The sequence below is a fragment of the Cricetulus griseus genome, chromosome 9 (assembly GCF_003668045.3).
Source record: "Cricetulus griseus strain 17A/GY chromosome 9, alternate assembly CriGri-PICRH-1.0, whole genome shotgun sequence".
Lineage (NCBI taxonomy): Eukaryota > Metazoa > Chordata > Mammalia > Rodentia > Cricetidae > Cricetulus > Cricetulus griseus.
In genome coordinates this window covers 9221929-9238552 of record NC_048602.1, presented here as the reverse complement: position 1 = coordinate 9238552, position 16624 = coordinate 9221929, and the positions used below count along the sequence as shown (strand labels likewise).

Below are 16624 nucleotides of genomic sequence, written 5' to 3'. Positions count from 1 at the left end.
CAGACACTACCCCTGCCCTACCCCAATATATTCCCCGCCCCAGTGCTGACTGAAGTCCTTTTTGCTGTACCTGCCTCACCCGACAGATGAAGGTCATACAGTTAATGTGGTGCCCAGATTCTGAACCCCCAAATCACCAAGAGGCCCATTCAATGCAAAAGCAATGAGTCTTTTATTGCGGTTTTGTTTAACAAGTTAACCCCATTAGCTTGGGCCTTTCATCCATCCACCAAGGTGTATGGGTGGTGAAAGATTCCAAGAAACCATGAGACAATGCTTTTATAGGCTTGCTTAAGGGGAGTGTCTAGGGGTGCACACAAACTCAGGATTGGTGTGCCTCTGAAGGGACCAGTTCCCCATTTCGGCAGTCTTAACAGCTGTCTGACCTTGTCTTGTTAGACCCCCGAAAACTCAAGTATCCGGGGTCCCAGGCCACGTTCGCGGTCACCCCAATCACCAGGCAGATTCGAGAGCTTGCTGCAAACTGCATGAGGCTTTATTGTAATTTAACGAGCTAACCCCCATGTTAGCTCGGGTCTTTCACCCACCCGCCATGGCGGATGGCTAGAAAAGATGGCTCCTAGGGGCTCCCGAGAGATCTTATAGGACAGCGTAAGGGGAGTGTCTAGGGGTACGCACAGGCTTACGATTGGTGTGCCTCCAGGCTTGGAGGGCTTGCCCTGTGTTGATTGGTCAACTGGTTGTTATGGCCCATAGGCCCTCCCAGGGTGGTTGCTATGCTCTGTGTGTCATTGCTGTGCGCTTGTCCATAAAGCACACCCAGGGTCGTAAAGCATAGCGCCACCAGCTAACTTCTGATTGGCTCCTTGTCACGAGACAGGCATCTGACTTTCTAGTGACTAAGGTTCCTTGTCACGAGACAGGCATCTGACCTCTAAGTGACCAAGGCAGGTTTATGGCAAGCACGTGTTCGGCTGTTATGGCTGCCAAAAGGGAAGCTGGTTCCTTCAGTCTTAGTCACTAAGGTCAGATACCTGCCCCTGTTGGCAGCCATAGCAGCTAAACATGTGCTTGTCTGACCTTGTCCTAGTCACTAGAAAGTCAGATGCCTGCCTCGTGACAAGGAACCAATCAGAAGTTAGCTGGTGGTGCTATGCTTTACGGCTCTGGGTGTGCTTTACGGACAAGTGCACAGCAATGACACACAGAGCATAGCAATCACCCTGGGAGGGCCTATGGGCCATAACAACCAGTTGGCCAATCAACACAGGGCAAGCCCTCCAAGCCTGGAGGCACACCAATCCTGAGTCTGTGTGTACCTCTAGACACTCCCCTTACGCTGCCCTACAAGATCTCTATGTAGCCGGTTCTAGCTGTCTTTTGTAGCCATCTGCCATAGCGGGTGGATGAAAGACCCAAGCTAACATGGGGTTAGCTCGTTAAACAACAATAAAGCCTCATGCTGTTTGCATCAAGCTTTCAACTCCGCCTGGTGATTGGGGTGACCGAGTTCCTGGGCTGAGACCCAGGAGGCCTGAGCTTTCTGGGGGTCCTCTAGTATGGGAGGGAACTATCTGTCAGGAATATGTATTAAAGAGTCTTAGAAGATGAGCTGTGTGTCTGTGAATAAAAATTTAAAGTAAGAAAGATAAAAAAAAATAAAGAATCTCTATATAAACCCTGTGTCTGTTCAGCTTGTGGCTGTACAGCTGCCTGATTCCACGCTGGCAGAGGCAGCCACTCTCATGGATTTTCCCTCCCAATAAAACTCTTGAATGAGCATTGGGTGAAGACTTCTTTTGCAGTGGAGCAGAGACAACCTTGGGTAGAGCAGAGCCAATAGTGCTACAACACTTTTACCAGGGAATCCCTTCCCCGGCAGAGCAGAGTTATTACATTCTGCTCCAGGGGAGCAGAGCTGAATGGTAACAAGTTCACTGGGGAAGCCCTCTTCTGCCTGAGCAGAGCTGTTACACTGGGGAAAGCTTCCCAGGAGGGGAAGCCCTCTCCTGCCTGAGCAGAGCTGATATGGGAAAGCCTTCCCTGAAGCAGAGCTGTAAGCTGCCAAGCTTACTGTGACCTGTGGTATTTCTTGGTTCCGAATCTCCAGGATACCTTTCCATCCCAGGTGTAAAATTCTCTGTTCTGAGACACCTGAATGCCCGAATACCTGTCCCATCCTATCTGCCCCAAACACTTACAGCATCTCACGTAGGAGTACCTGCACCTTATCCTGCTCTTTAAATAATTTTAAATTTCTATTTTATGTGTATGATTCTGTGTATTTGCCTAAATCCGTGTCTGTGCACCACACACACGCATGGCTGGTGCCTGCCAAGGTCAGAAGAGGGTGTTGGATACTCTGGAATTGGAGATAGAACTGGTTGTGAGTTGCCATAGGGACGCTTGTAGCCCAGCACAGGTCCTAGGGAAGAGGTCCTCTTAATCTCTCCAGTACGGTCTCACCCTTTAAAGCACAGGACTGAGGTGAGCACGGAGAGCCTTTTGCCACAAGACAGCAAACAAGACTATAGTTGCAAGCTGAGTGCCATTGTCACCCCTGAATTATAGATAAGGAAACAGAGGAGCAGAGAGTTCCAAGATGCTTGCCCAAGCTCTGCCAGCTCATTACTGTTGGTCTAGAATCTAAATAAAAAGCAGTGGATTGTTATTTTGTTGCAGTAACCAAATGGTTCCAGAGAAACAACTAGAACAGAGAGATTGTTTCAGCACACCCGGTTGTTGCTTCACGGTAGGATGAGAGAAAGGAGAAGGAGAAGCAGGAGGTCCACATCTTCAAGTCCTCACACCAGGAGCCATTTCTTCCATCCTGGTCCCATGACCTTAAGTTTCTGGGAACTTCCAAAACAGTGCCACTAGATGGAAGTCCAGCTTTCCCTACATGTAAGCTCTGCCTCCCCCCTTTTCAGGTGAGGGCATTTTCCATGTGCACTCTAACATGTACAAGCACACACACACACAAATAAATAAATATATAAATCTAATTAAACAATGTCTAGCCAGGTGGCGATGGCACACACGTTTAATTTCAACACTCGGGAGGCCGAGGCAAGAGGATCTCTGTGAGTTTGAGTCCAGCTTGGTCTACATAGTGAGCTCCAGGACAGCCAGGGATACATAGTGAGACCCTGTCTTGAAAAACAAACAACAAACAAACAAAATGTCAATGTGCCTGTGAGCTTGAGGAATACTGTGTTTGCACCCTTACCTTGCCTGTGAGGTCCTCAGCAAGTTCTCCCATTCCCTGCCTTAGTCAGTCAGCTGTAAAACCAGAGGGGCGGGTGTTTGGAGGTCATGTGGGGTGTGGCAGATTTCTTGCTGGTCTGGTGTCAGAGTTACCAACTAACCCCAATCCCTACTGGGCTCCATCTGGCTTAGCTCCAAAGAGTTAGCACCTAGCTCTAATCCATCTTTTGTTTACAAGATACCCTTTGTTTCTCTTGTTCCCCTATGGGAATCTGTCTGAGAGTTTCCCAAGGATACAAAGCCTATGCAGAACTTGGTTCAGAAACCCAGAAAACTGTGGTACCTGGTGAATCAAGACTTTGCACTTGGCATTGTCTTTTTGGAAGCGTCATTCAAGTTGTTCAGAGCATAGGGAAATCAACTGGCTAAAGTGTAAATACAGAGAAAGATAACAATGCCATGGTCGAGGGGAAAGCACTGGACACCCCCAAGTCCCCCTCCAGCCCACCCTGCCATCCCCTGCTCTGCAGCTGTGAAAGGCTAAGTTCATTCTTAAAAGTGTCTCTTAAGTTCTCTTTCATAGACAGACCCTCTTGAACCCACACCGGCACTGCAACAGACGAGACATTGCGGGCTGAGCAGGTCTGCAGTGATTCCTGTTATGATCTTGATGCAAAGTACCCTGGCCTTCACCCACCCTGCCGCAATGGGCAGGATTTCATTCTTGTTCTTGGGGGCTGAATAGTACTCTGCAGTGTGGAATAGTTACATTTTCTTATGCATTTATTGGTTGGTGCCACAAAGGCTGTTTCTGCTCCTTGGCTATTGTAAATCGTGCTGTACTGAACACAGGAGTACAGAGGCATCTTCAGGGGACAGATTTAATTTTCTTTGGATATATTCCATGAGTAGGATTGCCCAATCATATCTTCTCTTTTTAATTTTGCATGCTGCTTTATTGCACGCCACAGCCAGTGTATGTAAAAGAGTTAACCCCTGTGAAACAGAAATCCATGGAAATTCAGAGAGGTCGATGGTAAGGACTGACAAGCAGAAGACTGTAACTTATGGCCAGGGTTATAGACTAGTGTTTGTACAGAATTGCAGTCCAGTTCTCTTAAATGCTAAGTGGTTCTTGAAAAGTGGCTTGAGAAGTCTCAATACATATGCCTACAGACAGGAACAGACTTTCTGGGCTCTGAAAGTATAATTGGCATAACTGGGCAGGGATCTCTCTTTTAAAGGGGTCCTTTGTACTTTTGCGCAGACTACACAGCCATGGAAACCTGGGCTGACCAGGGTACTGCCTGAATGCATTCTGAAGGTGACAGGGACAGGCCAGCATAATGTCTGAATTTTTGTATCATTGGCTTAATCATGTTTTTGAATGTTCTGATCTCATGATGTAATTTTAATATGTATTTATTGTTATATGAGGTGCACGGGTATTTTGCTTGCATGTATACATGTAAACCACTTGCATGCATTGCCCCTGGAGGCCAGGAGAGGGCGTCAGATCACCTGAGACTGGAGTTACAGATGGTTGTGAGCCACCACACGGATGTTGGGAATTGCACCCAGGTCCTCTGGAAGTGCAGCCAGTGCTGTTAGCCACTGACCTGAATCTCCAGCCCTTTGTGGGGCTATTTTGAAGGACATGACACCATTAGGCATTGGGTTCTGGCTGGTAGAAACAGGTCAATAGTGGTGGGCTTGGTCCTAGCAAGCTTTCTTTGCAAGCTAGCATGTGAGGAGCTCTACCACACAATTCAACCACCAGGAGCTAGGCTACTACCACTGTTGTACCCAACCTCTGAACCCCCAAATCACCCAGAGACCCGATGTGTTGCAAAAGCATAGAATCTTGAATAAATTATCAAGTTAATGAAGGGACAAGCCCCCACTAGCCAGCCATGATAGACTAACGCATGCTTGCATAACCTTGCTGGGCATGCCTTGGTCACTAGGAGGTCGGATGCCTGCCTTGTGGCAAGGAACCAATCAGAAGTTAGTTAGAGGGGCTATGCTTTAGAGCTCTGGGTGTGGTTTAGGGACAAGTGAAGAGCAATGACTTTCAGAGCATTATAACCGCCCTGGTAGCGCCTATGGGTCATAAAAACCAGTTGACCAGTCAACACAGGGCAGGTTGTCTAAGCCTGGAGGCACACTAATCCTGAGCCTAGTGTACCCCTAGACACCCCCTTATACTGACCTATAAGATCACTTTCTGGTGATTTCTTGGAGTTGTTCCCCAGCCATCCACTTTGGTGGATGGCTGAAAGGCCCAAGCTAAGTTGTTTAGCTTGTTAAACAACTGCAATAAAAGACTCATTACTAACCCTAACCCGAAAACTCAAGTATCCGGGGTCTCAGGCCAGGTTCGAGGTCACCCCAATCACCAGGCGGATTCGAGAGCTTGCTGCAAACTGCACGAGGCTTTATTGTAATTTAACGAGTTAACCCCATGTTAGCTCGGGTCTTTCACCCACCCGCCATGGCAGATGGCTAGAAAAGACGGCTCCTTGGGTCTCCCAAAAGATCTTATAGGGCAGCGTAAGGGGAGTGTCTAGGGGTACACACAGGCTCACGATTGGTATGCCTCCAGGCTTGGAGGGCTTGCCCTGTGTTGATTGGTCAACTGGTTGTTATGGCCCATAGGCCCTCCCAGGGTGGTTGCTATGCTCTCTACGTCATTGCTGTGTGCTTGTCCGTAAAGCACACCTAAGATCGTAAAGCATAGAGCCACCAGCTAACCTCTGATTGGCTCCCTGTCACGAGACAGGCATCTGACTTTCTAGTGTCTAGGTCAAGGTCATAGAGGCACATGTTCAGCCATAATGGCTGCCAAAAGGGAAGCCGGTTCCTTCACATTGAAATGGGCATCTTGGTGAGTTTGGGGTTCAGAATTTGGGCACCATATTGCCTGTATTAACTTGTGTCCTCCCTCTGATGAGGCAGGTACAGCAAGAAGGACTTCAGCACTGGGGCAGGGAATATATTGGGGTAGGGTAAGGGCAGTGTTTGGGGGTCCCCTAGTTGCATAGCAACAGTCTCAGCATTGGTGCACCTCTGAGCTTGGGCAACCTGTCTTGTGTTGATTGGCCAAGTGCAGCTGCAGTAAAGTTGCTATGATTAGACACCCTCCCAGGGCAGTTGCTAGCTCCACATTCCAGAGCCCAACAGCTAAATTCTGATTTGTTCCTCACCACATGGAGGGTATCTGTCTTCCTAGTGACTAGAGCAAGGTCAGGAACTCCAGCACATGCTGCTGAGTCAGAGGCCTATATCTTCTCTGCAGCCTGTCATAGCTGCCAAAGCAGGGGTCCGGGTGAGGCTCTGGTCCCTTCACCACCCTCGTGCCTTTCCACTAGGGTCAACTGAAACCAGGATCCAAATTAAAACTTTCTTCCCATAAGTGGTTTCTGGAAGGTCAGATTCATACCAAAATTACTCATAACTGAATGAAAATAAATAAATAAATACATACATACATACATAAATAGGGAAAGGATGGGACTACTCCAGGTTTCAGTACCAGATGAATGAAAGAAATAAAAAAATTAAGGACATGATGTCTCTTAGGTATGTGGAGGAGAAAGTTTATTGTAGATAAAAGAGAGAGCATAGCCAGAGCAGGAACACCTGGGATAGTCCATTATGAGCTGGGCCATGTGACCAGAAGGGAGAGGAGAGAAGGGGAAGCCAGACCAAGAGGCCAGGAGGGTAGAGGGTTGACAAAAGGGAGCAGGTAACCAAAATGGCTGCTGTCACTTTATTGAGTTGTTTGTGATCTTACTGGTTAATCTTCCACTATGTTAATCTCTGGTGTCACCACCTGCTGTTCCAGGTTCTCACAGCAGAGCAGGAAACAATCAACAGGGTGTCCCTTCACAACCCTGGCATGAATGGGATGGAGTTTGCAGCAAGAAGCCCTGCTGATGCTGGGCGTTGGTGGCGCACGCCTTTAATCCCAGCCCTCAGGAGGCAGAGGCAGGTGGATCTCTGTGAGTTCGAACCAGTCTAGTATACAAGAGCAAGTGCCAGGATAGGCTTCAAAGACACAGAGAAACTCTGTCTCAAAAAGAAAGAAAGAAAGAAAGAAAGAAAGAAAGAAAGAAAGAAAGAAAGAAGCCCTTCTGAAAAGAAACTTAGGTACCAGCCATCAAGAGGTCACATGTAAGAATAGCTGGGAGACCATGGACTGGGCACTGTGATGGCCGCTCTTGAGTGTTAACTTGTCTGTATCTGACACCAACTAAAACCTAGGCTGCTGAACACTCTGTGAGGGATTTCTTACCAGATTATTAGAAGCAGGAAGACCCACCCTAAATATGGACCACACCTTCTGCTGGCACAAGACATGAAACAAGGTAATTGTGCTTTTGCCGAGAAAGACCATGATGAAAACCCTTGAAGGTGTGTGACTGTAGGCTGCAACACACAGAAACCCAGATAATACTGTGTAAAGTAAAAGATACCAGACCCCAGAGGTCACAGACCATGTGATTCCCTTTATGTGAACCATACATATTAGGCAAGTCCATAGACACAGAATTCAGACCATATACAGAGTCCATTCGATGACTTCCTGGTGCATCTGGAGCTGATACATGGCATGTGGCTGTTGAGAGATAGGGGAGTGACTGAGATTGTGATGTGGCCTCCAAGTCTCTCTGATCACACAATCACTTGATTGAACCCTCCAGTACCATTCACAGGAAGAACAGCACACCCAGAGATTTGGAGAAACTGCAGTAAGGTGGAAGAGGTGAGGACAGATCTAGGGCCTGGTTCCCATCAGGTCTCTCACAGGCAGAGACATGGGCGGGGCCATCATAACAGGAGTAGAGACACCTGGCCGCCTCAGCTCAGTCATCGGGACAAGAAGCAGATCTGGTATTCTGGGGGCACTCTGCCAAAGCCACTCTCCTTGGGACTGAGGTCAATGTCCTTAGGATCCACAGGACTGGACAAGGAGAAGTTCTGGAGGAGGGTGGTGAAGAAAAGGAACAATTCGTTGCGGGCGATGCCTTCTCCAGGACAAATGCGCTTTCCTGTGGGCACAGAGGATGAGCCGTGTGAGCCCCAGGGCAGTGTACAACCTTCCGACTGTCCCATCCCTAAACCCAGACAGCTCTGCCCACTGCAATGAAGAAGAAGGTTTGACCCCCATCTTGCCATTCCAATGACAGCATTAAGAGATTCCCAAGCCTTAAAGAACTGGTTCAAGAGCCAGTGCCAAAGTCTTAGCATGGAAAGGAGCCTGCCATGAATCCTGAGGACATGGGTTCAATACCCTGAGCCCACATGCTGCAAGGAGAGAAGCAATCCCCACAGTCTGTCCACTGCCATAAACACACACAATAGCCCACATGGATATGCATACAACCACATAGGAAAGGATTAAATTAATTGTAACATGTGTGCCTGTTTATTGATGGATATCTCATGGTTACTTCTGACAGATTTCTAGCTTTTGTTGGATTATCAGAATCCTTTGTTCCAGATCTGTAAGATCTCACTTAGAGTAGGAACCAAGTGTGCAGGTGTCCACGTGTATAGAGCAGCATCTTTAGTGTCCCTCCTTTCTCACGTGAGGGGATTTGTTCCCATCTCATCGGGCTGCCCTGAGGGTGAAGGTACTGCTTAGAAAACTCCTAGATTAACAACTGGATGGTGTTTAGGGTCCTTATGAGCCAGACATGGAGGCACATGCTGTAAGTGCAGCTCTTGGGAGACTGAGCATTCAGAACAGCTTGGACTACACAGAAGGAGCACTGTGTGAGCATCCTTCTGCCTCTCCTCTCCCTCCCTCTGCTCCCCACCCACACTCTCCCCTCAACCCATCCTTGTTGAGCTTGAGACCAGCAAGTTCACAAACTCAATAGTTCCTACACTTGAGATGGACAGGGGGGTTGATAAGGGATCTGTGGCACCATCTGGATTCTCAGGGGTATAAGGACCCTCAGAGCAATGACCACCTGCCCTGTACCTCAGGGATTCTTAATCTGCAACTGGAAGCCTCAGGCCTCTAGAGGAAGGAGGGATTTTCCAGCATGCCTGTGCCCTCCAGTTGTTGAGAAATTGTACCTGTGCATGGGTTTATATGGAAAGCATGTTGTACCCTGGGAATCCCATTTGCAGAACATAACTTACATGATCTCAGAAATCCATGGCGTTATCTCTCTGAGATGGTTCTCCTAGAAGTGGTTTGTGATGCCGATTTTTCCAGAGCAGCTTTTTGTGACACCTCTCACTCTCATTACAATGTCCCCAAGCCTGGAGCTGTCTCTTTGGCTCTAATATCCTTTTGCCTGCTTGTTTGCTCACTCTCTTGCTTGCTTGCATCCAGCCACAGTCTATCATCGCTATGTGTCTTTTTAACTCTTTTATGATTACCTTTTTTTAAACTTTAAACTTCCTAGCTATCATCCTAAAACCCCACCACCCCCTGTCTCCCCTCCAACCCTCTTCCCCTCAGCCCCCACCAGCCCCAGCTAAACATATCTAATCATGCGTTCTGTCATGTCTCCTTCTTATGTCCCATTTTCTCCACACCACTGACTTTCCAAACTTGGGTCTGTTATATGGACAATTAATTTTTATGTCAAACCTACCTGTCTACAACTCTGAAGATGAATATGAAAGGAGCCCATTATTCTGGACAGACTGGAAGCAACACTTACCAGAGACACTGATCAGCAGAAGAGCACTTGCCTAAAATCCCTCAGTGAGGGAATGAGGACAGAGATCAGTAGTAGAGTACACTGCAGGGTAAAAGGGTCAGCCAAAGAAACCAACCCATCCCTGAACATGAAATCTGACCCAGATCCCAGAGCCAGTGAAAGAAACACACATTGGCCCTGAACCTGAGCCAATTAAAAAAAATCAAAACAATTTAGTCCTGTACCTAGAACCTAAGAAGCAGACCCTGACTGTGAAACCAGAGCCAAAGAAATACACCTTGGCCCTAAACCAGAGCCAGTGAAAGAAATATACCCTGGCCACCAAATAGAACCAAAAAGCTAGAAGGAGGAGGAGAAGGCAGAGGAGGAAGAAGAAGAAGAAGAAGAAGAAGAAGAAGAAGAAGAAGAAGAAGAAGAAGAAGAAATAAGAAAAGGTTAGTCGATGGGGAATGTACTGTGTACGTTCATCTTATTGATTATTGAATAAAGTACTTGTTTGGCCAATGAGACAGCAAGTTAGATGGGACTAGGAGTCAAAGAGGATTCTGGGAAATTTAGTAGAGAAGTGGTGATTCAGGCAGGAAGTGACATAGTAAGGAGACTCATATTTAAGCAAGGAGAAACAGGAAATGTCCCTTTTCCCCTCATCATCTCCACCAGTGGCGCCATGTGAGCCACCGGCAAGAGAGGGTGCCAGCGGAAGGCATCCTCTATAAGATAAGTCTTATAAAATATAAGGATATAAAATTGCAGTTGGACAAGAGGCATGGACTCTGTGATGTCTTGAGGTCTACTGAGAGCATGATAAATATGGTTGACAACAATATGCTATATTTTAAAAGTTGTGAGATAGTATACTTTAAGTGTCCTCAAAACAAAAATGATGGAATATGTGTGATATAACATGTTAGTTGGTTTAATTTAGCCACGCCATTGTGAACATACTATATTATGTATCATAATTGTGTATGACTTTATTTATGAGCTAAATAAATGAATGAAAAAAAAAAAAAAGAGCACCAACTGCTCTTCCAGAGGTCCTGAGTTCAATTCCCAGCAACCATATGGTGGCTCACAACCATCCGTTATGAGATAGGGTGCCCTCTTCTGGTGTGCAGATATACATGGAAGCAGAATGTTGTATACATAATAAATAAATAAAATATTTAAAAAATATAGATTTATGATAATTAAGACTGAGCTAACAGATGAGAACCCTAGTCATTGGCCAAGAAGCTTTGTACCTAATATGTCTCTGTATTTTCTTTTTTGTCCATCCACGCTGCAGGCAGAAGTCAGGCGGCTTGTGGAGACCACCCATGTGGCGGTAGGGCTCGGGCAGCTTTGGCGGAAAGATTTATCATAACAGAATGGTGTCAGAAGTGTGATGACCCCATGCCTCTAGGTTCCCAGAGAAAGAGGGAGACCTGCTGCCACAGCCTGCCCTGTTGGGCCCCTGAGAGGCATTGGAGCAGCTTCCATATGCTCAAGCCATCGTGGTGCTCTTGGTGCTTAGGGGCTGGCTAAAGGTTCCCTACAGTTAGTGAAAGAAACAGTTTGTTCCTGAAACCAGAGCCTAGAATGCCTCTGACCAACTGAATCCTAAAACCAACTAATCCTGGAGAATGAAAAGTAACCGATTCAGATCCCAAAGGATACAATAAACGGTGATGACACCCTATGGAAGGCCTCACCACCCAGGGGGAGCAGAAAGGGTATGTGATAGGTAGGGTTTAATTGGGGGGTGGAGGGGTGTAGGGGTTGAGGGAAGGGAGAAGGAACTGGGATTGGTATGTAAAACAATCTTGTTTCTAATTCAAATAAAAAATCTGCAGAAAATAAAGAAAAGAAAAGAAACCAATTCTGAGAAGATAATCTTCTCCCTGAGAAAACTCCACCCCTAAGAAGCTCTGTATTAGCCTCCTTCCTGTGGAGTTGCTGACTGTCCTTTCCCACCCTGGCAGAGGCAATATTCTCAAAAGAGTCTTGGGTGAAGATCTTCATTCACCAGTACAGAGTAGAAGAACTTTGCTGAGTTCCCTTAGCGGGCTGAGCAGAAAATCATTGCTGGGTTGTTCCCTTAGGAGCATTCAGCAAGGCTGAGCAGAAAAAAGTAACAACTTTTCACCAGAGACAGAGGAGATTGCTACGTTTCTGCCACAGCTTCTCATTTGGCAGATTTTAGCAGAAGAAGTAACATCTTGGACCTCAGCAGGAGAAGCAGCTAGCTCTGTTAGGATGTTCCCTTCGGGGAACAGAGCAGAGAAAAACTGTACCTCCTCTATCTAGGGGAGCAGCAAAATTGCTCTATCATGCGGGGAGGCCATTCCCCCACTGCACCCAGCTTCAGGTATGACCTGACTTCCCAACAACTCAGGATACCTTTCCCTCAAGGGCTGAGGTGTCCTAATGCAGCTCCAGCCTCCAGAGATTTCTTATGGCGGCTCTGGCTCTAAGTATAGCCTGGCTTCCCAATAAATCAGGACACCTTTTCAGCTCCAAAAATGTAACACTCACTCCCTTACGAGAATCTTCTAGACTGCACCAGGGAAAGGCTGGAGGAGTGGGCTCTTTTGAAGAGAACTTGCTTAACACACATTCAACCCCGGGTTTCTCAGCTCCCACGAGGACACAATTGGGGTGGAGGGTCAACAAAGTCTCAAGTATTATTTGTAGAACTCCACTTTCTCCAAAAGATAAGAAAGCTGAACACAAAGTTTCCATGTTTACATTCAATAGAGTCCATTAAACTGAAGTAAATTTGGCCAAAGGGAACTTCTGTATGTAACTAACTAACCAAACACAGCAGGCAACCAAACTACACACTAATTTGAGATTATGTTATTTCTGTGAAGAACAAATCTCAGTTACTCAGAACAGTTTACCTACCCCAGTATAACAACTATTCCCAGCATGGCCAAATAAGGTAAACGCAGAGCTGGCACCTATCAGGCTGTGTGTCCATGCCCAGCTGGTGCTGGAACTCCGAACTTTGTCTGGTTCAGGATATTATCTATCATGAATGGTCTTCTGGATCCAATAAAAGCTAATAATTTTGATGTCTCTTAAAATTTAACAAGAGTGCAAACAGGGGCAAGTGTGTGAAGACATGCCCCTTGTCACCAGTGCTCACAGCTAAAGTCAATGTCTCCCCAGCCATCAAGACCCTACCCGGTTCATAGCACTGTGGATAGACTGTGTCAGCTGTTCTTGCTGCTGTTTCCTAAGAAAATGGTTTGCTCAGGTTAACAGGACTTTAAATACCTCCCCAGAGTCCTCCTGACCAGGATTCTCCTTTAGGTCAAGAGTCCCCTTGTGGACCTGTAGCCAGGGTGAATGGGATGGATCAGGCAAAGCAGCTGGAATAGACTCAGGAAACGTGGACCTAGTCCTGTCTGTGTCCTGGAGGAAGAGCCTGCCCTCTAGTGTCAGGGAGAGGAAGCACAGGTGAGTCTCACCTATAGAGAAGGGCATAAAAGCTTCATTTTTCTTCAGTGCCCCATTGGCATCCAGGAAGCGGTCAGGATTGAAGGTGTCTGGTTGTTCAAAGTGCTGTGGGTCATGGAGAGCTGAGCTCAGGATGGGGTAGACTTCAGTGTCCTAGGAGACATTACGAGATACAAAGGTGTCAGCATTCTCTGACTGACATATGCAGACAGTCACTTCACCAGTAAGACACCAGGAATGCTGGGAAACCAAGAACAGGCTGGTACTAGGATGGAGGAGAAGGCAGGAGGCTCATGGAGTAGAGATGTGGAATGGCAGCCGGTCTCACCTTGGGGAGCAGGTACCCGCGGAACAAAGTGTCTTTGGTGACTTTGTGTGGCACACCAATAGGGACAACATCTGAAAGTCTCTGAATCTCGTGGATGACGGCATCAGTGTATGGCATTTTGGTGCGGTCGTCAAGGGTTGGTAGGCGGTGTGAGCCGATCACCTCATCGATCTCCTTTTGGACTTTCTCTGCACGGAAGAGGGGAACAGTGGATCTACTCTGCCAGCTTTGTAGCAGTGATGCTTTATTCTAGGAGCCAACAAGCCAGGAAAGAGTGCAGCAAGGAGACTCTCCTGAATAAAGCAGTGTCCTTGAGGGTCCAAAACTGCCCTATCCTTAAGTGACTGTCCCTCCATGTCCATGTGTAAAACTAAATTAAATCTCTCCTCTGTAGCTTCAACCTCATTTCAGGAGGGTTTTTTAAATAGTAAGTAAAACACACTGCAAAGGCTACTGCGTAGGGACACTTCATACAATTATTTTGGTTTGGGAGTGTGAGGGAGACAAGCAGTAAAAATTTCCACCTTTGCAAGGGAATGAATTCTCTCCATATACACACACGCATGCACAAGCACACACACAATCATGCATGCATATACACACATAAACACAGGCACACACACATGGGCACACACACTCCTGAATACATACACACATACACACATGCAAATAAACACACATACACATGCATGCATCCATACATATATGCCCACACACTCATGTACACACACATGCAAACACACATGCACACAAACATCTAGATAAAAGCACAGATGCACACAGCAGGCTTTCAGGTGGATATTCACTATAGCTTTACATGGATTAGTTATATGAAGTACTCCAAGTGGCATCCTTTGAATATAACAGAGAAGCAGGTGGAATAGCAAATGAATCTATCTATGGATGGATGTAAATATGATTCCATGAGAAAATTATGGGCAAAATCAATTAATGAATGGACAGATTCAGGAATTAATGAATTGAACAGACTAAAACTGGATAATGTATTCCACTTGTAAAGCAACAGATGATTCAATTAGTGGGTAAACGGAAGAATGGATAAACAAACGAAAGATGGATTCAAAGGCCTGTTTGTGAAAGGATTAAGAAATGACACTGTTGTTAGAGGATGCATGAGTTATGAATAAATCAATGATGGATAATTTATACAAGTCTATTGGTCAAAGGAAAACGTAAGCGGAGTTACTGAAATAAATGAATGAAATGTTTGGTTGGGTGATTGAAGAATCAGTTGGATAAATGGATAGATATATGGTTGAGTGCTTGGGTACTAGGGGTGTGTGAGTGTGAAAGAGTGTGCATGACTGTGTGTGTGTGAATAAGTGTGTATGAGTGTGTGTGTGTGTGAGTGTGTGAGTGAGTGTGTGTGTGTGTGAGAGAGTCTCTCTCTCTCTGTGTGAGTGTGAGTGTGTGTGTATGAGTGTGTGTGTGTGAGTGTCTGTGTGTGTGTGTGTGTGTGTGAGTATCTGTGTGTGTGTGTGAGTGTCTGTGTGTGTGTGTGTGTGTGTGTGTGTGTGTGTGTGTGTGTCTATAGGTGGGTAGATGGAAGGATGTTGAGTTACAGGTGTTTGGATAGATGGATGTTCAGATGGTTGGGAAAATGAAGGAAGGGATGGTGGACGGCAGGTGGGTTGGTGGGTGGACAGACAGGTGGGGGAATGAACAGAGTAAGTGTGGGTGAGACATGCATGGACGGAAAGATGAGTGAATAGACGGATGGAAAGATGGGAGGAAGGATGGATGGATGGATGGATGGATGGGTGGATGGATGGATGGATGGATCAACCTTTAAATGATAGGAACAATGGAAAATGGATCAGCTGAGGGTTAATTCACAAACCACCCACAGCACTGCCCTAGTTGAGAAGTAGATCAAAGCCTTCAGAGCTCCAGATATAAGAGATCCAGGTCTCTCTCATTCACACAAACCTCCACAGCCAAGAAGAAGCTGGAAGCTCCCCCACCTGGCATCCTGGGGCCCACCTGCAACATGGGGGTATTTGAGCATGAGCAGGAAGCCATAGTGGAGCGTGGTGCTGCTGGTCTCGGTGCCAGCAAAGAAGAGAGCCAGCACTGTGAGCACGAGATTCTTTTGTTGGAACTCCGTGTGTGGGTTGGACTTCTCCTGGTTCCAAACAGGAGAGAGAAAGGAGGGTCAGGGTGACTGGAGCCTTGCAGGGAGATGCTCACACATCCTGGGCACTGTCCTTGTGTCTCACTCTATGGACCACATGGCATTTCTCAGTCCCTGACAATGTCACCTGGTCTCTGTGTGATCTGTCTTCTCTCTCTACTCTGCTCTCTGATAGTTTATCACGGTTTGTGTCCCAGGCTCTTTCTTGCTTTTCTCCCTCTGAGGTCTTTTCTGCCTTTTGTCCCTTGTCCTGTGTGTCTTGCACAGCCTTCTTTCTCCCTGTTTCATCTTCTCCTCCCTTTCTCTATTCTTCATTTTCCAGATGCTTCTGCATCTCCTCCACTCCATTTCCTGTCTCTCCTCCCCATCTTCTGCCCCTCATTTCCTCTGCTCACATCCTCAGCCCTCACTCTCTCATCCCCTCTCACTCACGCAGGACTTACCTTCTCCATGCGTAGAAGGTAGGTATCAATGAAGTCTCTTGGATTGCTGGGGTCCAAGGTTTCCTGGTGCTGCTCCACACTGCGTTCAATGTAGTCAAGGATTTCCTGGGTGATTCTGGAGATGCGTACCTGTGCACCAGGAAAGTACTTCAGGAAGCCAGAGAAGAGCTCAAACACCTGCAGGAATGAAGGAACAGGAGGTCACCTGGAGCTATCAGTCTCAAGAAGCAGGATGTTTTCCTAGGTCCCCATATTTCATGAGGATTCGCGCTCTCTCCTTCTAACCTCCCCACTTCCCTCCCTTTGTTTTCCTGCTCTCATTTCCTAATCTTCTCTTGCTCCCTCCTTTCCCTCTCATGGACATGGACATAGGGCATGCTGTCAGTGTGTGTCTGCT

General features: G+C 46.8%; 1 protein-coding gene across 1 annotated transcript in view; it reads right to left on the bottom strand.

Annotated features, from left to right (window-relative positions):
- Positions 1–8040: 8040 nt before the first annotated feature.
- The window catches only part of LOC100763166 (cytochrome P450 2B1-like), a 22805-nt gene continuing 14221 nt past the window's right edge, over positions 8041–16624 (bottom strand). The window contains exons 5-9 of the mRNA XM_027430400.2: positions 16228–16404; positions 15634–15775; positions 13630–13817; positions 13313–13454; positions 8041–8222 (exon numbers count right to left, since the gene is read on the bottom strand). Coding sequence (XP_027286201.2) covers positions 8041–8222; positions 13313–13454; positions 13630–13817; positions 15634–15775; positions 16228–16404 — 831 coding nt within the window. The remainder of the gene's footprint in view (positions 8223–13312; positions 13455–13629; positions 13818–15633; positions 15776–16227; positions 16405–16624) is intronic.